General features: G+C 39.6%; 2 protein-coding genes and 1 long non-coding RNA gene across 6 annotated transcripts in view; 1 reads left to right on the top strand and 2 right to left on the bottom strand.

The window, feature by feature from the left end:
* hmgcll1 (3-hydroxymethyl-3-methylglutaryl-CoA lyase-like 1) overlaps positions 1-793 on the bottom strand; it is a 22,756-nt gene extending 21,963 nt beyond the window's left edge. For all 4 annotated transcript variants that reach the window (XM_034682744.1, XM_034682745.1, XM_034682746.1 and 1 more), the window contains exon 1: positions 477-793. In XM_034682744.1, the coding sequence (XP_034538635.1) occupies positions 477-572 (96 nt within the window). In that variant the 5' untranslated portion in view covers positions 573-793. The remainder of the gene's footprint in view (positions 1-476) is intronic.
* Positions 794-5,667: 4,874 nt separating this feature from the next.
* On the top strand, positions 5,668-8,871 carry LOC117812132. The gene is made up of 3 exons (XR_004631141.1): positions 5,668-5,692; positions 7,754-7,837; positions 8,745-8,871. It is a non-coding gene; the product is annotated as an uncharacterized LOC117812132 (long non-coding RNA).
* A 1,519-nt stretch (positions 8,872-10,390) lies between these two features.
* bmp5 (bone morphogenetic protein 5) lies at positions 10,391-22,122 on the bottom strand. Its single transcript, XM_034682737.1, has 7 exons — positions 20,874-22,122; positions 17,911-18,103; positions 14,228-14,376; positions 13,661-13,858; positions 11,787-11,863; positions 11,553-11,663; positions 10,391-11,409 (listed from the first exon to the last, which is right to left on the bottom strand). Exons 1-7 carry the CDS (start codon positions 21,352-21,354, stop codon positions 11,260-11,262), a joined length of 1,359 nt encoding a protein of 452 aa, XP_034538628.1. The 5' UTR covers positions 21,355-22,122; the 3' UTR covers positions 10,391-11,259.
* Between the last annotated feature and the right edge of the window lie 207 nt (positions 22,123-22,329).

The following is a 22,329-nucleotide window of genomic DNA, read 5'->3' as shown; positions in this document are numbered from 1 at the left end:
GATTTGATTTAATTAAAATTACAAATCTATGAACTTATATAATTAAAGTATGTGATCAGTAAGTGCTCATTCACTTAGATCATTTGGAAAGCAACAGTTTGTGACCCAACAAAAGGCTACTATATATTCCTCTTGTCAAATTGTTATGAAATAATGCTGCAGAGGCAGCAAATGGAGTTACATAACACAGGAAACGGTAGCATCTCTTCTCTATCTTTCAACACTATACAGTCAATTTAGTATTTTGAATATAATCCACTGTTCTTACACAGAGAGAATCCTTTTCATCCTGATAAACACACTCCTATTCTAAAGTAGAGCAAGATTTCAATAGAGAGGGAGGCATTATATAAGCAGTATATTGTGTCCATGCTGCCATCAGCGGCTGCTGGCTTCCGCTCTTCAGCCGCTCTGTCATGAGAGAGTCATGTGGCAGGGCATGTGCAGCAGATTAGAAAGAAGAAAACAACGCCCACCTTCTCCTCTAGCAGCCAGCGTCTTAGCCATGGGTAGTCCTGGACAAGTTGCTCATAGCTCAGACAGTGCTTCACTGAAGTGGGTACGTTACCCATCCGAAAGGCTGCTGTTCAGCCTGCTGCCCCTCTGTGTCCTCTGAGACTGTCCGGTGATAATCTAGGAAACTGAAGCATCAGATCAATTTGCTAATGCTTGCCACGAGGATGGAGAGCCTTGCTGTGTGAGAGGATGGCTGCATGCGGCGGAGGATGATTCAGCAGTTGCCATGGTAGCCACATCCTAGGGAGGGGGTGAAAACAGAGTGGGATGGGGGGATGGATGCTGAGATAGGGAAATGGTGTGAGGCAAAGTGGCAAATGGAGCAATGTGGGAGACTGGTGTTGCTCTGTAGCCAGGGAATCGAGTGGAAACCTTTTTGGGAAAGATTAATACATGCATCCAAAAAAAGGAGGGCAGGAGCAAGAAAAAAAAGAAGAAAGCAGAGCTTGTTTAATTCAAGATTGCTTCAAGTGATCTACAAAAGGGTTCTGTCTCCCCTTTGAAGCATCTAAACAAGTTTTTAATCAAAATTCTTCAAGTTAATGTTTTATATCTTGATTAACAGTACGAGTAGACGAACATTAAACTGTGTTTAGCAAAAATTGAAGGCTTCTGGGAAACAGGCTGCTTTGATTGATCTCCTGTGACCTTAACATTTTGAGGGGTTTCCATTGCCAGACGTGACACTGCTGCCAATGTCAACTCCATGGTGTAATAAAATCCCTTGTTAAGCCGGGGCAACATTTACCAGAGAAAGAGCCATTCTTCTGAACCCAGATGTTAACAATAGAGGGGCTTAATGAAGTCCTCGCATTCAACCATCTCACCACGCTAAACTGCTCTGTGATGAGAGACCTCTGCCTCTTTCAGGGGAGGAGGGCAACTCATATGATCAGCCCTGAAAAAGCCTTTTATTTTTTGTAGCAGACTTCAAGGTTGATGTCTATCAGTTGCCACCCCCTAAAATTTTAAACTGCCTTTTGGCGTTTTGCCTCTAATTATGTATTCATGGTTCTTTTGGGAACAGAAAACAAGCAGCTCAGCCACCTTATCTGACTTCTTTGTAGTAAAATGGTTTCAAACAAATGTGTAACTTTCTACAGCTTGTGGTATCCTTTAAACCAAATCAGTGTTGCATTAAATCTGCCAAAATAATTTCATGGGTTGAATGTTGTATTAGCCCTTTAGTGCTTTTATAGAGTCTTTAAACCTTGACTAAAATGACTCAGAGCATGGAAATAGAGTGAACAGCGTTCTGATGAAACACTGAATTTGTGCTTCTATTTCTACTTGATAAGCCTTTTACTTTATTGTACAGTGTTACAGGGATTTTCACTGTTTATATGACCTTTTACAATAACATGTCACTTGTGTATGGCAACCATTCCTGACAAATCTCAGAGTAATGATGTAATCATTTAAATTTGCTATCTAATGCCAGAAAAGTGACTACATCTCCAGTAAAAAGTTTCTTTCTCAATGTGTCTTTTTCTATACATGATGACTGCATCAGTCGATTAACCCTAACTGGCCTTTTACCGTTTCTCCCTTTCAAGGAGACTCAGCTGCGATGGTTTATCTTGACAAATACCAGCTGCAGAGGGTTACTTTAAAGAACTGGCCTTCGGGGGTTTTCCTGCTTTTAGGAATCAATGTCATGCAGGTGAGTGGAAACTTAAAAGTTTACGGTGGTATGTTTGTAGAAGAAGAGGTGACATTTTGCCAATAAGATCAAATAGTGCTTTTGTCATCTGTAAGAAAAGGGAAGCAGCTTTTTTGCAAGACAGGAGAGAAATATGAACAGTTAAGAGTTTTATGACATTGATATGTAAAAGCATAGACTGGATAAATAATGGACGTAGTATAGGTGACGTCACCCATCTGTTCTGAAGCGCTGATTTGAAGCCAATTGTCGGAGGGAACCATATTGGAAATTCTGAACTCAACATAACTTCTGTTGAGCTAGTGTGAGGTAAAGAGGCAGGTTTTGAGCCTCCTCGCCAACAGCTACAGTGTTCCTGCCTGTCAGTCAAGTCAGTCATGTCCTTAAATGGGCAAAACTCGTAATCTTAATATCTTCTGAACCGTCGCGTTCGAAAAGAAATTCACCCTGCGTACAGGGTATGCCGATAGAGAAATAAGCTCTTCAGACCGAAGCTGTTTTTTTGAACCAGGCTGTAAACATGTTTATTTCTGCTGTAAAGATCGTCTTTTTTGAATTGGTGAGTATGTGGTTTGTGTTTTTTCTGCAGCCAGCCTCAAGCGGATGCTCGATGAACTGCAATTTATAACACTTCCACATGGGCTTCATATTTTGAGACTGGAGGTTGCCGCTTGTGTAAAACACTGGCAACCTTTTACACTTGTACACCATAGACTGTATATGAAATGGACATCATCTCGCTTGGCTCGAAGTGAGGCTGCCTCAAAAACTGCTCCCCCTAGTGGCTGGCTGCAGTATAGGTCAAAAACTCTGTCTCCCCCATTCATTTGAATGAGGCTGCGGTCACTCTTTAAAAAATGAATACACGTCATACAAACATTTCTCACATCCGTATGCTGTGGTGATATGTAGTTATTATTTGACTGTTTTGTGTTCAAGGCTTCTTTTTTCTGAAAAGTTTCTTTTTCGTTAGTTATTAGAGGTTAAAAAACGGGGTTTTACATCCGGGTTTTGCTTTGATTGACAGCTGCCGTGGAGAGAAACTCCGTAGGATCTCGGGACGCTACGCTGTAGGGCGGAGCTTGTTACTGTGGAAACACAAATTCCCTACTGCGCAGACTCTGGCTGCAGAAAATGTACAAGATGTCTGCTTTCTGGAATGGGATATTTTGGCTTCAAAACCGTACAATGGGAAAAGGCGGAGCGACACTATTATATATAGAGTCTATATTGTACACACATCTACACTGTATTAGAATAAGGCACATTTTCAAATTCCTCTTATCAAAATGGGGTTTCCTGTCTGATTTGGTCGGCTCAATAATAGACTAGAAATGTTGATTCCTCCTGACTGTACGGTTAGGTTAACTCCCTAACTCACCCGTACTCTTTACATTTGTCTAAATGAATCAAACAGATTTGCCCTGACAGGAAGAAGGATGTCTTTGTACTATTTTGTAAGAAGCCTCCAGAGAACAGTATATTTTACACATGATGCTTTGAGACTCAGTGGATGATAAATGCCTCAAAGCATTATATAAAAATCACACAGAGCAAAATGTCACAAAATATTTCTCAAATGGAAAAAGGAGCATGTAAAAGAAAGAGACCATTCTCTGTTTTGCACTAAGAAAGAAACAGATGTGAAGAACGGCGTTTTATGGAGTACAGGTTTCGGCATGGCATGAAAGAGGTTTTAAGCTCTCAGATATACACTGAAAACAAAGTGGAAGAACGAAAACAGGAACCAGATTAAATCAATTTTCATCCTCCATCCGTCTTCAATTTCAACATCATGGATTGAACAGAACTGTAACAACAAGAGGGTCCTGGTGCTGAGCGAATAGCACATTAACATCATCCTGAGAGCAACACTCGTGACAAAGGTTTTCATACAAGAGATGGAAGATGGATGGGTTTGTCAGATGTAGTGTATAGTTTGAATAATTACACCCAGTCCTGCAGCAACAGACCACTTTAAAGGTGTATAATTGAAACTGAATCATGCTGAAGACACGCTGCCAGAAAGAGCCAAAAATGGACATTTACTACATATTTACACTTCTTATACAGCATATGATATTGCTGTTATGTAGGGAAAGTTTTCACTACTCAATCACATCTTGGTTGAGAGAGAGAGAGAAAGAGAGAGAGAGAGAATGTGAACATGGTCTCTTGAAAATGTAAAGGCTGTATAAAAATAGCAGCCTACCTTACAGTTTCTTCAGGAAAGCCTGGTCGCTCTGAGCCAATTTTCCACAGCTCCCCTTAGAGACAGCATGTGTGTTAGAGATTAAACTTACAGTAATTATTCCACAGAGTACCCTGGAGCTTCTCGTCACAGAAGCCACTGACCTGTGTTTGGCCTGTATCCAGACAATATCATGACCGTTGAGTATTGATTCATAAAAATGCATTTCGTCTTGGTGTGCCTGTGGTGCTTAAAGTGACCAAGAGACTCTTTTTACTTGAATAATATGACTCTATATCTAACAAGGAGTGTGATCAAAAACACCAAAATCCTCAGTTGATAATCAGTCGCCTGCAGTAACAGCGTATCACTCACTCTGACATGCTACAATCTTCCTTTTTTTTTCACAAAAGCACTTGTTAACACCACTTTGTCACGGATACACTGAAGCGGATGTTTCTAAGCAGGCAGATATTTATTGTGCAGATTCTTCTATTGCACCGTGGAGGAGTTCATGGATGGATTACGGCCCTGACTGCCTCATAAAGTCCAGAGATTTCCTTCAGTGTATCCATATCCTTGGTGGGAGAGAAATTGAATTTCACAGCAAAATTTACAACTGCCAGAATACACATGAACCAGGTGAAATGGTGACTGTTGACGTTTCTATTTGCTTGCTAAATTATTACTGGAGCATATTTTGTTGGTCATATAGATGGAGAAATGTAAAGATTACAGGACAGATAAACTGTAACCTTTTAAAGTCAAGTTTGATGTAGGTCTGAGTGTGGTTTGGCATGTTTTGATGTTATCTCAAAAGTTCAAAAGTTCAGGCAGAGAAACCCACACCCTTTGAAGTCTTATTCTTTTGAGACATCTCGTCTTATTTAACCAAGTGTTAGGGATCAAGTCGTAGGGTACAAGACACAGGTGTTACTTTTGAAGGAAAGTGGGTTTTTATTTTACCCAAATTATGCAAACCAAATTCACAAACCAGAATTAGAAGAACTAGGCCTATAAAAGAGGAAACTCAAATTAACACAACAAAATGTAAGGTGTGAACTAAACAAACAGACCTTCCACAATGAGACAAAAAAGAAACTTAAACAGTGGTTGGGCCAAACCAAGTTTAACTCAAGGGGTAAACAAAATGGACACTTAATTAAACTGAATTAAAAGTAATCCTAACAAAGCCTAACCCCCCCCCCCATGACATCAGAGCCCGTGGTCTGCTCCACTCAGCTGGCTTCAGCATTAAAGTCCTTTCCACCCTTGGCCACGCCTTTTATTCAACCAAGGCAGTGCCATTCCCCCACAGCAAGGTAACTCAGAGAAAAGAAACAACAGAGATGTGTTAATAATCTTACAGTGTAAAGATGTGCTAATTTAAACAATGTAAGACTAAATACAAGAAAAATAAACTACTAAATGGAACCAATTGTGTTCATTGCGTGTGGCTGGGAAGACATTACCACTGTGTGGCTCCAGCCATCACCCCAAGATTCAGTGTTTAATGTTCAGTGTCCAGAAACTGTGTTCAGTAATTGTACAGTAATCTAAAAAAGTTGACAAGATTTTGCACCCTGTCCTAAAATATGCTGGTCTGACACAGCTATCAATAACACCCGACAGGTGATCAGGACATCCAGTGAAGTACTGAAAGACAGACAACATTTAAGAACAGCCTGGGCCCCATGAATACCCTTGTGTTATCCCCCTGGTTCTTTCTCTAACACTGTATGTTGTTCAATTTGCAGTTAAGATAAAAGAATCCCTTAAAAATAAACTCCAGGTACTTTCATTTATTGTGTTAAATATGTCTTGTTAATTTCAAGCAAGACTTGATCCACTTATTAGAAACATTTTTACAAATTTAGTTAATAAAAAAAGCAGAGTGTGTCATCACTATAATCTCTCTTTCTCTCTCTCTCTTCATCTCCCTCTATCCCTCTTTCCAACCCCAACTCAGTCTCAGCAGATGTCTGACTAACATGAGTCTGGTCCTGGAGGTTTCTGCCTGTTAAAGGAAGTTTGTCCTTGCAGCTGTAACTTGCTAAAGTGGATTAAGATGAGATCAGACTGAGTCCTGTCTGTAAGAGGGGACTTGATCATATCCTGTCTTGATGTTGGGTCTTTGTTAATAATATAACATAGAGTACGGTCTAGACCTGCTCTGTTTGTAAAGCGTCTTGAGATAACATTTGTTGTGATTTGGTGCTATACAAATGAAAATTGGTTGATGTGAAATTGTTTTGTCATTGTATTATACATAATTTAAGAGGCCACAGACCATCCAATACTTTTGAATCAAGAGGTTTATGGAAATAAGTCTCAAATATGTGCATTTGTCTTTAGTTTAAACAGATGTTGATGAGAAGAGCTGGCAGATGCAGTTCTACTGAGCTGAACTATCAACAGTATATAAAGTACTGAACAGCTTGAATCCTCATGGCTTTACTGATCATCATAAACTCTGAGTCAGTGCCTTGAATTTAGATGCTTGGCAGTTATCTCATTTTCATTAAAAAAACAATAGAGCCGCAGGTTTTAACAGCAGTGATAACTTTTCCAGAGATAATTATACTTCTCTTCTCTGCTTTTATTCATCATGTTCCATTATTCATAAATGTGTCTCAATATTACTAGATTATTCAAATGTACCTGCTCTGACAGCATAATAAGCTTTGACTTGAAATGTCTGTATCATAGTAAATCATTCGCTGGATACAGGACAGAGACATCATGGCTCAAGAGTTTGATATAAAATGTATTATTGAAAGAGGATTTAAGTCACCGTAAAGCTCAGACTTTGTTAGCCTCTCATGTCAGGAACTTTTACTCTCTACTGAGACGAGACCACAGCTCTAAAGTTCGTTCCATACATTCAGGATGTAATTGGAAATAAAAAGAAAATGGATATCCCGAGCTTAGACTTCAAAAAGCAGCTGCGTGTAAATAAAAAGCCAACAGAGGGTTTGGATTTATCTTTATATTGCATTTAATAAATAGTCAAAGAAAATCTTTGTCCAACAGAATTTACTGACAAACTTCAGCTGACCCATCCGATTTAACACACATGTTAAATCAAGGATTCAAGAACATGATTTCAATATAAAGAAACATTTTCACAGCACAGGTGCCACCTCTAACGGTAATGGGAAGTGACAGCCCGGCTCACAAACAGTCTGTTGTAACTCTGAGAACTGAAAACCCTGATTTTTTTTTACTGGCCCTAGAAGCTAACGCGCGCATGTGAATAACAAGCAAACATAACAGTGTTTCTGCGTTGTCCTCTGTTAGGACACATTCCTCACTGGTCCTTCTGCAGCCTTGTCATACCAAACAACATGTAAAAATGTGACCCATATGTTCTCTTTTTTCAGAAGGGGACTGATTGAGCTGTATGGAAGCCACAGCCCACCCACAGAATACAAATAAGGAGAACCATATGTGGGGAGATGAATTAGGTAAACTGCACAACATTTTTATTAGATACAATTTCACTTGCCTTGTCGGTGGACTGGAAGGTGACACTGTAAAAATAAACTTTGAGCCACAGAGAGAAAAGAGACCTCTGGTTAACATGGGGTAAGACGATGAAGCATGGTATTAGTAAACCGAAGGAACAGTTCCTCTAATGTTTTGTAGTTTTATTAGACCGAACAAAATGTGAACAAAATAACCTTCATGTCAGTCATTTGGCTGCACCATTAACATTTAACCAGAAGTGTGCTTATACAGTACTTGATACACTAAACCCATTAAGACTATGAACAAATGTTTAGTTTCACAGTTTATGGTTGTTTGTGTAATATCTAAATTATTTTTCAAGGACTACGGACGGAATTTCATTAGCTTCGAATGTTTTCATTCAAAACACCTGTTTACAAAATGAATAAGTTCTCAAAACTACTTAAAGTCACCATAAATAAACAATTCTAGGATATTACAGTCAAGCCTAGAGAGCCCTGAAGAGGTTTAAGAAGCTTGGCATTAAAAAAACATATGCCAGAAATATGAAGTGAAACAATTATTCTTGGTTGCCTGTCCGTAATGAGGAAAAGATACTTTCCTTTTGAGTATTTGTAAATACTTTACGCTGCGTGCTTTCACATAATTAGAAACTGTTCCTCATCATTTTGAGTCACTCTGGATCTTTGAGGTTTAAAGTCACTTCAATATGGCTGACGGGAAGATCCTTCCACTGAAGTCAGTAGGTTTTAATCTTCATGAGGAAAAAACAGAACTATAAAATACTGCAGTTCCTTTGATTTCATCTGTGAGAGCATCTCTGGTCATTCTCCCAGACAAACACCTCACTCTGTTATGTGTTAGGATACATTCAGATTTTCTTCTGTTTTCTTCTCTTTCCAGTGATTTAGATGACATGAAAACTATTTGCTGCCTTGACAGACAGTCCCAGTCAGCTCAAGGTTCAAGACGACCTCTCCAAATGAAATATGTCAAATTTATTAAACAAGAGAACATCATCTGAACAGCCGCTCGAAGGTTCACGTCTGTTTTCCCGATCAGGTCAGGAGAATAAACATGACTTGTATTTAAAAAAAACATTAATATCAGCACCTGGAGACGCATCCTGTCATTATATAACTGTGTTTATGTAAAGCAGGCGTATGTTGTGACATGTATAATAAACCTGAGGGCATGATTCAGGAAGAATTCACAAGAGACCCTTCATGAAAAGTAAGCACAGTGGGTTTTAACCTTTTGCCTCCGTGTTTCAGAAGTGGCCACTGGAGGTGCTGATCCGATAAATGTCAAAGCACCTCTGACTCACTGCAGCTTGTTTTTGACCACGGGGGTCTCGGGGGAGAAGGGGTCACTATATTAATCTGCCCTGAGTGTGGGGATTGTTAGCCTTTCCTCTCAAGTGGTTTGGAGGTTTTTATCCAGAAGGCTGCGCAGTTTTCGAGAAGTTTAAAAGAAGCTCATTGATGGATGAACAGAAAAGAAGAAATGTGGCTGAATTGGAAAGAATCCCTTATATTTAACAGTAGATGGGATTGTGAAGTGCGAGGAGTAATCATGCCAGGCAACAGGCCGCAGGAATGCAAATCAGCCCTCAAGCCAAGAGTTAAGTTAGCAGGTGGCCTCTTCTATTCACTGAATGTCAACACTCCTTTTAGAAGGAGCCCACATAACATCTGGGCAGGCCAGCCACTGCTTTTAATTAAGTGAAATACAGTCAGTCAATGTTCAACCATGTCAGAGGAAAACATTTTTATAAAAGTGAGGGTGAGGGGAGAAAAAGTGCAACAGTACATATCCTGTGTTTAGTGAGGGTCAACACAGTTGTGTAAATAAATATTAATCCTTAACCTAATCCCTAGATTTCCAAGACACTTGAAAATACCTGGTAAACCAGAGGACTTCTCATGAAATAGCAAGATCTCTCACTCCTTCCTGGAAACGGTGGTGATCCTGAGTGAGGAGGAGAGGCAACGACACACGCTCAGTTTAGTTTATGTTCTGTGTTTCCAGTGGTGAATCCTACCTCCTTACAGATGGAAACATTGGAAAAAATGACTGTAAGCAAGCAGAGAAGTGACCTACACATCACATATAAATAATGTGATGGATGTTATCTATCCCCATAAGCAGGGAGGGGTCACTTTAAATGATATACTTCTCTCTGCTTGCGGCCTCCTGATAATCACTGTTTTGGGCTGTTTGAAGGTCACAACATTACTTTACTGCAAGCACTGTACCACAAGCATTACCCCCTCTCCAACAGTATGTCAACAGGCGCTGTGGGTGGACCCCTAGTTTATATCAGTCTTGTCAAACATTTATAAACCAAGCAGTAGTCCTGCAACAGTTTGTAAAACATCCGTAGAGTTCCAAACAGAAACACGAGAGGACCACGTGAATTAGAAAAGGAATAAGGACTTGCAGCTTGAGGAGAGGAAACAGCTACAAGATTTAATACCTTCGTACATCGATGTATTTTGATAAGCATGTGAGGTCTGTGAGGTCAAGTAAAAGCAAAGCAAGAGGTAAGAGATTTCCAAGTGGTACATTTATTAAAATACACAACATTCTACAATAAGATATACTTTCCCCAGAAGAGCTAAAATTAGTGTGAAGTAAAAAAAATTAAAAAAAATGCTTGCAGCTATGACAGAGTCCACAGAGAAGTGAGAAAACAGTGTTTATGGAAGAGTTTCATTCCAGACTGACATAATCCCCCTTCTGAGGACACACTCTCTTAAGAGAAAAAAAAAAAAGCTGGCTTGGAAAAGGTGAAACAGTATCAGCGCTGAAAGATGGTGACAGCTTGAAAATAGCTCTGGGCAGCTCGGTTTAGATTAGAGAACACTCACTGTATTTTTTCCAGAGATCCAATTTGATTTCCAACGGCCTGTTCTAGCTGTGAAGTTAATGATACATGGTAATATCTGTACCTTTTATTAACAGTCATGAACAATTATTGGTGTATTATGAAAAATTACAGTTAGTGTTGAAGAAAAGCATGTCATACACTGACACCCTGGTTTAATTCTGCATAGTTGAGTGAGCATTCGGCACACTAGTGTATTGTTAAAGTTGAAAAATGAGCAAGAGGGGAAGTGATCTTATGTATTGCGACTCCAGTGAATAGTTAACTCATATAATTTATCATACAGACCTAATAAAGAGAGAGTATATGCCGATGGACACAAAAAGATAAATGATAGCTAGTATAAAGAAAATCAAAACTTTGTCCTAATCATTTAAATATAACAATATTCAGTGCTATCTTAAAAAAAGAAAATAAATTAGGAAGTAAAACTTTATATACATAATACTGTACATCACATCACACCTGCAGCACATGTTTTCCAGCCATTCCAACACCAGATACCATAAGTTAAAGTGAGTCCAGCCACTAATGGCAACCACAAGACCGAACGACCATATTTCTGTATTTCTTGAGGATGACGTTGGAGCTGTCATCAAAGTAAAGCACTGATATTGCGTTGAGCTTGGTTGGGGCACAGCACGGCTTTGGCACGTTGTCAGGAAACATTAAATGGACCTATAAATGAGAGTAAGTAGGTTTAAAAGAGGCGTAACAGCAGCGAGTTTCAAGTGAAATATTACTGCTAAGAACATTATGGTGGCTTATAACAGAATTTTTATTGCAGCACACATGTGCAGCGCACTCTAAAGAATACTTACCAGGGTTTGCACAATTGCATGATTTGTTGCATTCATGTGTGCGTTGAGTGGAAAAGAGCATTCGCCGTCGCAGTAAAAAGCAGCATAGCCCTCAGGTGCAATGATCCAATCCTGAACAAAAAAAAATTAACTCCCTTTTATTTATGACACATGGTGAGTTTTCTTAGTGTTGCGTTTTAAGCGCCATAAAAATACATTGTTCATTGTATTTGTATTAAAATAAATACATCTTACCTGCCAGCCCAAGTCTCGGAAGCTGACGTAGAGTTCATGCTTCTTGCAGGCTTGTTTCTGTTCGCTGACATTGTAATCTGAAAAAAAGGAGACCTTTATTTGTACAACAGAAAGTAACATTTGTTTTTTTGTATCTTTTCACACGTTTTCATATAACAGTGCATGAAAACTTGGAAGTTTCTGAACATATGACCTCAACAACAGAGCCATCATACGCAGAGCACGCACTATAACACTGGACCCCCAACACCCCCTCTGCTCAGTCTTCACACTACTCCCCTCCGGTCGCAGATACAGATCCCCATACTGTAGGCGAGCCCGGTTTGGCAGAAGCTTCGTCCCATCGGCCATAGCACTGCTAAATAGAATGCCACTGTAATGTGTCCGGTGTGTTTATATGTGTCTGGTGTGCATATATGTGTCCAGTGTGTTCATATGTGTCCGGTGTGTATATACAGTATGTGGGATGAGGTGCACCATTGCTGTGAGGCTGGGTGGATGTTTATTGTTTATTGTGTTTATACATGTATTCCTGTACAGACGGTTGCAACAAATTTCCTTATTAAGGACAAATAAAGATCTATCTATCTATCTATCTATCTATCTATCTATCTATCTATCTATCTATCTATCTATCTATCTATCTATCTATCTATCTGAAGTAGAAAAACAAATGCAGAACAGTTCATAAGTGCAGACTTCTTGTACTCTTCTTGTACTCAAGATCACTGTAGGCCCAGTTATACCTTTCAATACTGTGAGAAAGTATTTTCTATGGATGTCGAGTTAAAAACAGTCAAAGGATGTCAAACGATTCATTGAATATTTGGTTTTCACTGAGTATTCTTGCAGGTTTTACTTTCTAACATCATCTTGAAAGAGTCAAAGAACTATAACAAGGCAAATAATCCAGAGTGTTAATAACATGAAACCTTTAATAGGCCCTAACTGTTCATTACATTTGTCATGATTGATGACATATGCAGGGAAGTAAGTTCAAGAGCTCTGCCTCTATCCATTATATCTCTTACAGGGTTTTCTTACTTTTACTCGCTGCATCTTTAAATAAAAGTTGAGACAAACAGAAAAAAAGATCAGGGAAGTTAAAGACAAGAAGACTTCCGAGGGTGACACTTTTACTACATCCTAATATACAAAAGTAAAGACAATCTAATACCATTCTGATTTACATGTTTTGTGAATTGGTATTAATATTGCACCAAAAAGAAAGGTTAGTGTTCAAGCTGGCGTTAGAGGAAATGATGGATAAGGTCTTAAACAAAAGGCTTTATCATTTAGTGGTTTGAGGAAGATATGGAGCTATTGCGCAATATACCGACAATCTTCTACATATTTCTGTTCAAAAGTCTAAACTGTGGGGGCGCTGGTGGCCTAGCGGTCTAAGCGCCCCCCATACAGAGGCTACAGTCCTTGTCGCAGGGGTCGCCGGCTCGATTCCCGGCTGGTCGACCATTTCCTGCATGTCTTCCCCCACTCTCTACTCCCCACATTTCCTGTCTCTCTTCAGCTATCCTATAAAATAAAGGCAAAAAGGCCAAAAAATATAACTTAAAATAATAAATAATAAAAGTCTAAACTGTGAAAAACAAACTATGATTGTCAAAACATCTTAAAAACAGAGTCGTCTGATGAAATGAATTCTGACAGTTTTATATGTGATAGCATTTTTTTTATTTCATTGTCAAAAGGCCAATAAGTGCAGAGATATCCTGCTGCAGGAAATAAGGTTGTTAAGCCTGACAGTCTGATGGACAGCCAGATGGATCCTTATCAGGGCAAAAGGATGTCTTCTAAATGGATCAAAGGAGGGAATCGCATGTGTAGGATTAAATAGGGTATAAAGACCATCCTACCTCCAGGTTTTGGTGCCCTGGATGATTCTTGTTGACTAGTTGATTTATTGCGATTGTGGTTCTTTTTCTTCCCACCAGCAGCTCTGACGGAGCGAAGCAACACCCCGCTGGCCTTGAAGAAAGCTACCAGGAACGGCTGCTTGGACTGAGGCCCGTTCCTCCCGATGATTCCAGCAGATTTTATGTTGATACTTCGTCCTTTAAAAAAACAGAAGGTAAATAAAACTTGCAAAATAAAACTCAAGAAAAATGGAAAATATATTATCATTTAATGGCTGCTTCAAGGTGATTCCGGAGTCAAGCACCTTCATAAAATCTAGGTCAGGCTATTAATCTTTTTGGTGAATTTATGGTCATTTTATATGTGGTAAAAAATGACAATAATATATAAACATACAAAGAAAATATTCCCTGACGTCAGTGAAAATATCAGTTTTTATCAAACGCAGACATTTGAGATGGATGAACTTCCTGTACTCTGAGGTTCCAGGAGTCTCAGATAAATGTGAAGAGTATAAAACAAATCTAATGTGAAATCTGTAGATGGAAAAACTGAACTTCACATGCCATCTATAGTCTCCACGCAGAGCTGCAGGCCCAAGTTCTGCTGCGGGTTCATCACCCAGTGGTTACTGGTCGCTGTGATGTCAAACACCAGCCAGCCTCCATCGGATGCCTGGACCTTTTTGGAGTCGAGCAAGAATGTCTCAGCATCTCTGGAGGTAGGTGAAAAAAATACAATGAAACGAACATCTGCAGTAAATAAAGCGCAGTTCAAATGCAGCATACTCCAAAAGCAAACACACACACACTAGCAAGAGCTGCTTTTTCTTCCAGTGTGCTTTCATGTTATTATTAAGAATTCATTGTAATCCGGAGGAAACTATTTAATATGTGTGGCCTATTTGTCATGGTGTTAGTGCAACACAGAAAAGAAACCATGTGCTTCTTCCTAGAGGACTAGTCAGACATGGACTGATAAATGAGTTTTCAATGACTGATCAGAAATGAATGCTTGAGCCCAAACTTTGCAGCATCAGTTAGAATCTGAGGTGACTTAAAAACCAAACCTTGTTCTATAAAAAGCTCTCAGTGCTGAAAACTGCTAATATGATAAAAGTAGTCAATAATATTCTCAATGCTAATGCTGAACTGGAGTTAAGAGTAAAAGAAGATGTTGAAGAAACTGTGACTCACACTGAACTGCAGAGCTGTGTTTTCGTATGTGTTCCAAGATCTCAGTTATTAGATTAGCAACATATTTCAGAGGTTCTGAATCATGGTTATCAGCCTGTGTGTATTTTTACCATGAGCCTGTCAGAAAGCATCAATCACCCCAGAGTTGAAAAAACCCTGCACCCTTGCATTGGAGTCCTTTCAAATGGCAGAACGGATAAGGCAGCACCTGGTTAGTTTTGTGGTCATTTGGTGCTCCACTGGAGGACCGAGCGTTTCCATTTGGCTCCAATAATTCAGACGATATTCATGTGTTTATTACACATGCAATAAATCTTAACCTCATGAGGAATTCAACCCAAGGTTGCTTGTTATGAGTGACATGCTGCTGAACTTCCTTTTTAACATGCACGGCATTAAGCTAATATCCTGTGATAACTTAGTTTGTTCTGGTGAGTTTTCACTATTTCTAGAGCCAAGAAATCAATCTGGTCCGTTCAGCTGTGATAACTGGATGTACTGCTCCACCGAGAGTGTTAAAGGGAGTCGATACCAGGGACAGAGGTAGGGCAGACGGTCCACTTAGAGTTTTGTTCCGATGCAACTCTTCTTGTTAGAAATTCGTTCTGTAGCAAAGGTCAGTACCAGGGTAGGATGTAGTGAGACTGATTTAGTACAGTGTGAGGTTAGGTTAATTTGTAGTTGTCTGACATTAAAGGCCCCCTGCAGAGTTTTTGACCCCTTGTACTGAAGCGACATAAGGCTGGATGTTTTTAAGAGCTCCCTGTTTTTTTCAGTATCTTGTTTCGTTCTCAAGCAAGGAGACGAGTGCTTGAGTTGTCACTTTGTTTTCATGGTTTAAGGATTCCTCTGTCACAAAACAACTCAGAGGAAAGTCCATATTCTGACTTCTACCAGTTAGACATTTAAAATTTAAAGACTTTAAGCGCAACATACTGTTTTAAGTAGTTTTTCTTTACATCCAGCAGAGAGCACTCTTTTAATTTAACCAATCCGTGCTTATTTCACCTGTCGGTAAACTGTTTTGTTGGATATATAAACTATCAGCTATAAAAAAGTTGAGAAACTAGCCAAACCATTTAATTCAAAAGTCATCTGAATACTTTTCCAATCCTTTAAAATCCATGCCAGAAAAGACACCAGGGAAGAGAGCTGTTAACAGGCAAACATTCATGTCAACACCAAAGGTTTTAAATTCTACTATAATTTGGCCGTCTGAATCTTTAAAAAGATGGAAATACAGGGAAGAATACTCACAACACATTTATTAAAGAAATAAAAAAAGTGACTACGTGAAAAAATTCTGTTGCTGATGATTAACTTCAGCATTCAGGTCAAAACTTTTACTCTTACTACTCCTATAGGTGAGTGATAATACTTTAATAAATACTTTTTAGGTGCTGATGTGAAATGGGAAGGGAAGGCTCAAATTTTCCTGACTTGATCTAAACTGATGTGGGGATGTTGTTGTTACTTTTAGCCTTCAAAAGCACCAACATATATTTTTTTAACTTTCTCCTTAATTCATAAATTCCCTGTAATTTATGGCACTCAGGTGGATCCTATAGAAGTAACCAACTGAACACCATTAGCAGTAAATGTGGTTATACAGTGCAACCAGATATGAGTGATATGTTGAACACACACATGACAGAACAGTGCTCCCTAAAAACTGAACTGTTTATAGTTTTTAAGTTTGAGAAGGAAATCATTACCCAGGTGATTTATTGTGAAATGCATACATCACTGTTGTTTCTAAGACTTCTCACCCAGGGAAGGATTTGTTCCTCTTCCTGAACACTAATGAAAACATGCTATTCACCATGAAAACCTGTGTGAAAACTTAAACTGAACAGTCGTCCCCTTTAAGATGGCAGAGTCCATTGACTTGGACCTTTTCAAAGCCCAGGAGGGCCATATCTCCCCTTCAATCACCCACACACATTTTTGGCAAGCAAATGTGGGCCCACTTTTAAGTACACCCTTGTGTATTCAGCTATGTCATAGTTTAAACTTCCGGAATATTGTTAAGGCAGGCAGGTGGTGGGCATAACAGTGACCGCGGGAGCACCCGAGGGAGCACCCTCCCCTCCCCCTAATATGGGCCCCCATGGTTTCATCTGGGACACGGACAGCTTGGCAAGCAACACAAGACGAGTGATAACTGATGGACCTTCCAAGCTTCGTAAGTGGCCGACTCGCTAATGGAGTTCTCTTTATCCGAGGACTATATTTGTAAGGCAGACACGGTGTGAATGAAGGAGAACAGAGTTGAAGATAGAAGGCAGTTCTATGAGAGTGGAAAATTTCAACAGTGCAAGACGATAGCTGTTAGACTATTTAACTGTAAAAGAGATAACTGCATGAGATACAGTTATTTAAAGTTGCACCAGTTTCTGTTTTCTATTCACTCTTTTGCAGCTGCACACAGGATTGTGTTTGTTGTCTGCTTTGGGTTTCACAGCATGTAAGGGTGGATGCAGATCATCAGATTTTACTGTCTATGATTATATTTAATGTTTAATGTTTCTAAATTTAAAAAACAAGCACATCTTAATCCATAATGAAGAGACACATCGTTTTAACAGTGTTGCAAGAAGTAATGAGATCTTTAACTAAGATAAAGTAACAATTTTATACTTAACAGTAATTCTTAAATACATTTTAAAGTTGTGGATTCATTATTTTACTGAGGTATTAAAAGGATAAGCAGAAAATGCTTTTAAAGTATCATTATACTCATTGTTTCAATGATATGAATAACAGATAATAAGAAAACATTTTGTTTCAGCTGTGTGAGGATGAGCTGACTCTTATTTTTCATATTTAATCTCTAACATTTTATCAGCTGATAATGTTTAATCTGTAGAATCTTAATTTAAAGGAAACAATAACATTTCCAGTTAAATAAATGTTACAAGAAATCAGTTTTTGCAAATGAAAATCCTTCAAGTTTAAGTCTTTCTTAGCAGAAAATGCAACTACTCAACCAAATACAAGTTATAATCCACCAGCACCTTCTTATGTGTCTGTCTGCTTGATGAGGTACTTACTTGTTCGGATACTCCTTGATGACTTGATGTATGGAAACCTTCAAAGTCATGTTCTCGTAGCGAGCATGACTGCGGTCCTTATAGATCCTAAACTCTGCAGCAGTCACTGCCTCTCCATCTGGGATCTGAGTCAGATCAAAACGGAACTCCTTGTAGTGTCTCCGTTGGTGAGAAAAATCTTTATCTTTCTCGACTGGGAAAGAAAATATTTTATGATGAATTTCATTTTTACTGGCAGACGCAAAAGCTTACACAGTTCAAAATATAAAATATATGACTTCAGCTCCTGGACTGCTGCGCATGTTGCTCAAAGTAGGAAATATGGCGGCATTAAGGTACAGAAAGAGAGTAATTTATCACATCTTCTTTTACATTCCAGGTCCAATCCAAACATTTTCACTACCAACAAAAGCACTTTCCAGTTCATTAAATCAGTCAACTGAATACAGGTAGCAGTTCCCAGACAGGCCCTCTACTGTGTGCCTTACTGCATTCTCTGGCCATGATGAATGGGCTGTCAGTTTAGAAAAACAGGCTGATTTCAATTAAAGACACTTTCGTCTGCTCCTCAAGTGAGAGGAGAGACCAGACAGGATTCTTCAACGTCATGAGAGTGTGCACTCGGTCCTCATTTCTGACCTTTTACTGACCTCCTTCAGGCTTCATACAGTTTTAATAACACTCAACTTTTAAGACTACGTTTGTCTTAAACAGCAAGTCACTGACAATACTTGGACTTGAATTCTAGGCAATGCTTGATATATGTCTTGCTCTGTGGAAATAAATCCTGTGCAGCAGGATTTCATGGAGGTCTATCTATCTGATGAGATAAAGCCTTGCCTTGCCATGGAAGCATCAAAGCGCCTTATCAGCGTTATGAAAATGACAAAAGATAGCCACTACCAACCTCTCACACCCCCGCCTCGTTGCAAAGAGGAGGCTGAGGTCAGTGGATTGTCTGACCTCCACGGTGATATCATGCAGTGCATTTTGCTGATATTTTATCAAGTGAGAGCGCCTGCGGCTACTTGGCACACACAGGTCAGAGGTCAGGTCTAACTTTTACCCACTGAGCGTGTTCCATTATAGTATCCACGGGCAGTAATGTGAAGCAGAAGTGCCACTGAGACCAGCATTTAATGTTCTAATGGCTTAAATGTAAACGTAAGAGTTAACTGTCTGATAAAGGTTGTCTAAGTGCAGTCTTTATCCTTCTGTCTGTCTCTGTCTGACAGGATCAATGTTTTGTTCATAAGATTAAAAGATGATTGAGGTTTTTGCTCCCCTTGCATCATGTATATGAATGAATTCTACATATCTGCTCTTTTATTTAAACACTGTAAGCTCAAATGGTTAAAGTAAGCATATTAAACTGTATGAAGTTCCACATAGTGGTTTGTAAAACAGTTGAGGTCAGCAGCTATACTTTAAGCAGCAGTGGTTGTACTTTAATAAAGACAGAGCCCCATTGAACACTTCACTGACAGTCCCCAGAACGAGCGCGGAGCTTTCAAGGCTGACAGTGTACATGCCCTGCTATAGTGGTAAGTGGAAACAGATGGGCTCAAGCCAAGGTGAGGGATTAGACTTCTAAGCAATTCTGCACAAATTCACTTCTACATGTTTTGCTTGGAATTTATTGAAATCACATCAACAACTCCAAACCGTCACAATGTTACGAGAGTTTATGGTTTTTTTGATGTTCATTTAGGATTTGGCCTTATTCTTTTTAGAGGATTTCCTCTGCATGCTTAATATTTTAACTCTCATTAAATACAAATAAATACTCCAAGTAACACAAATATAGAGATCTGATTCCTTGATTCTTCTTAGTGACAGAGCCTCAATATAAACAGGCATAAGTCAATATGACTCCCCTCTAACAACGGGAAATAATTGAGACCAATTTTCTCAGGGTCAGACAGTCATCTGATAAGTTTCTCTGAGCTGCAGGGTTAAGGGTCGCAGCTACTGAACAAACATAATCACTCTATACTTCAGATGCTTTTTAATAGAAAGCAGCACAAATTGTTGAGGTCAAAATGTTGGGCCTAATTCTGTTAAACACTAAATATTTCACTCAGGGTGAAGGAAACTGAACTGAACGCATCAGAGGCCAGATAAGGACTGATGTCTGAGAATGTGCTCGTCACAGATACAAAATATTGCTTGGATTATTTTAACTAAATCTACTTTTGTCACTTTACTTTGACAAGACCAATTAACTAGATGTGATCAAAGCAAAACAGACACGTTGAGAAATAAAGTGATTAAAAAGGTCTAATGCTTGAAAAGTAGGCTTTCATGCTGCAGTATTTTGAGAACCTGCAATACTGTAAGATTTTTATCAAGTACACAGATTAAGGCAACTCCAGGGAAAAAGCAAATTATACTCTATTACATCTTTTTATAGTATAAGGTTTGAAGATTAAATGGAAACTGAATTGTAGAGGGACTTTTTATACTTTTGGATAACTTTTAGACACTGTCCTGCCCTACTCTGGGAATCTGTGTTCAGCTCGTGAGTGATCACTTGGTATTTTGGTCATTATTGTGGTGATGTTAATTGTTGATGATGATAATGGAAGGTCTTAAAAGGTTTGGTTGTTTCATTGTAAATGTTCCTTATTTTATTTAAAAATAAATAAATTAATTAATTAATTAATTAAATGAAATTTAAAAAAATCCTTACTTACTTTTGTGCATTGCCTTTACACTGCTTGGCAGTACCTGCACCCAAATGGACTTGAAGCACTTTGTTATGCTTACTGATCTTGTTTCCTCTTGTCTAGATCTTTGCTTGTGTTGCTTGTAAATTACATTGTAACATTGTAACATTGTAGATGCGTATTTTTCAGCTGCACCTCACCACCAAATAAAATGTAAACTGCATCACCTGCATTAAAATTCGAATGCAATAATGTCATCAAGGTGAGAAAAGTAGCCACTTTAATGCAACTTACCTAAATTGACAAAACTCATCACCATGTCTGCATCATTGAGGAAGTTGTTCTCGTGCGCAGAGGTGAGTGCGGGACTGTGGCCTAACAGAGGAGCCGCGCGATAAGGCTGCGGCACGCGGGAGTACACGGCATGCTGTGGGCTGTAGTATCCCTTCCTTGAGTGCCCTTGAGCCTTGGCACTGAAGCTCTTCCCCAAGCCCTCCTCCTCCTCCACGGCCATGGCATTGTACAGGTCGAGCATGAAGAGCGGCGCGGAGGACGCCTGCTTCCCGGGGCTGAAGGGCCTCGGACGGTGAGGTAAGCCCAGGATGGAGAGGATCTCTCTCTGGATCTCCCTGCGTTCGTGATTGCGCAATCTCCTGTAAATAAAACTGGAGTGCACATGGTTGTCACTTAAGCCGCAATGTGTGCAGGACAGAAAACTCAGGCAGCTCCACGCGAGTCCGAGTACCGCACGGTGCAAAGGTGATAACGCTGTCATCTTGACAATTGTGGGGTGTTTGAAGTTGAGCTACATCTCACTCTTAACGCAGAATAAAACAAGTTATATATCTCTGCCCCACACCGAATCATAGACTTTCCATATTGAGAAGAGGCACCACAACTTTCACGGTGGGTTTTTTTTTCCCCACGCAGATCCTTCTACAAGTGAGGGATCAGCCTGCAGAAAAGTCGCTGCTCCTCTCCTGTGCGCAAGCTTCCTCCAGCAGTTTTTACTCCTCCAGGGTCCATCCAGAAGTCTCTGCTGCCACACCAAGTATTTATGGAGCTGTGACCCTGTCCCTCACCTTACTCCTCTGTGATGCAAAAACACGGAGGTACGCCCATAAAGTCGATGGATAACCCCGGAGTTTCCACTGGATGAAATGTGTTGAACTGTGTCAAAAACGAATAGAGAGCTGCACTCCACTCATGTCCCGGCTCGTATTTTTCACTTTTTTTTTTCATCCCCCGGGAAAGTTTTTGGGCTAGTTGCCCTTTGAGCCCATCCCACACTCAAAGTCTGTTTTTGCATCCACCTCTAGCGGCCGCAGTAAAACTTCAGCGCGCTCACATGATGAATGTGGCGGCTCGGGAGTGTAAAAGGAGACACTTGAAATCTGAGAGGCCGTCTTAACGAGTGAAAGAATAATGACAGAGCCTTTTAATCACCTCAAGTTATTGAAGTCCGAGTGTTTATGGGAGAGGGCTCCAGCTGCATTCAGCACCAACAACAAGGAGCCTGTTTTCATACTGCAGGGGCTAATAACCCAATAACCTAATGCTTAAAGTAGAAACAAGTCATTAAGTAGCCTGCTCCAACTTGAAATATGTCCACTTGTATTGTGTTGCATTGTGATAGTTAGCACTCTAACTATTATGATGGAAGGCTGCTGCCCAAAAGTTAGAAAAGGGAACTATCCATCCCAGGTCAGGCAACTCATGCACATGCTGGGATGTTACCATACAGCGCCAT

This window comes from Notolabrus celidotus, chromosome 4, assembly GCF_009762535.1.
Source record: "Notolabrus celidotus isolate fNotCel1 chromosome 4, fNotCel1.pri, whole genome shotgun sequence".
Lineage (NCBI taxonomy): Eukaryota > Metazoa > Chordata > Actinopteri > Labriformes > Labridae > Notolabrus > Notolabrus celidotus.
This window is presented reverse-complemented; position numbering and strand designations above follow the sequence as displayed.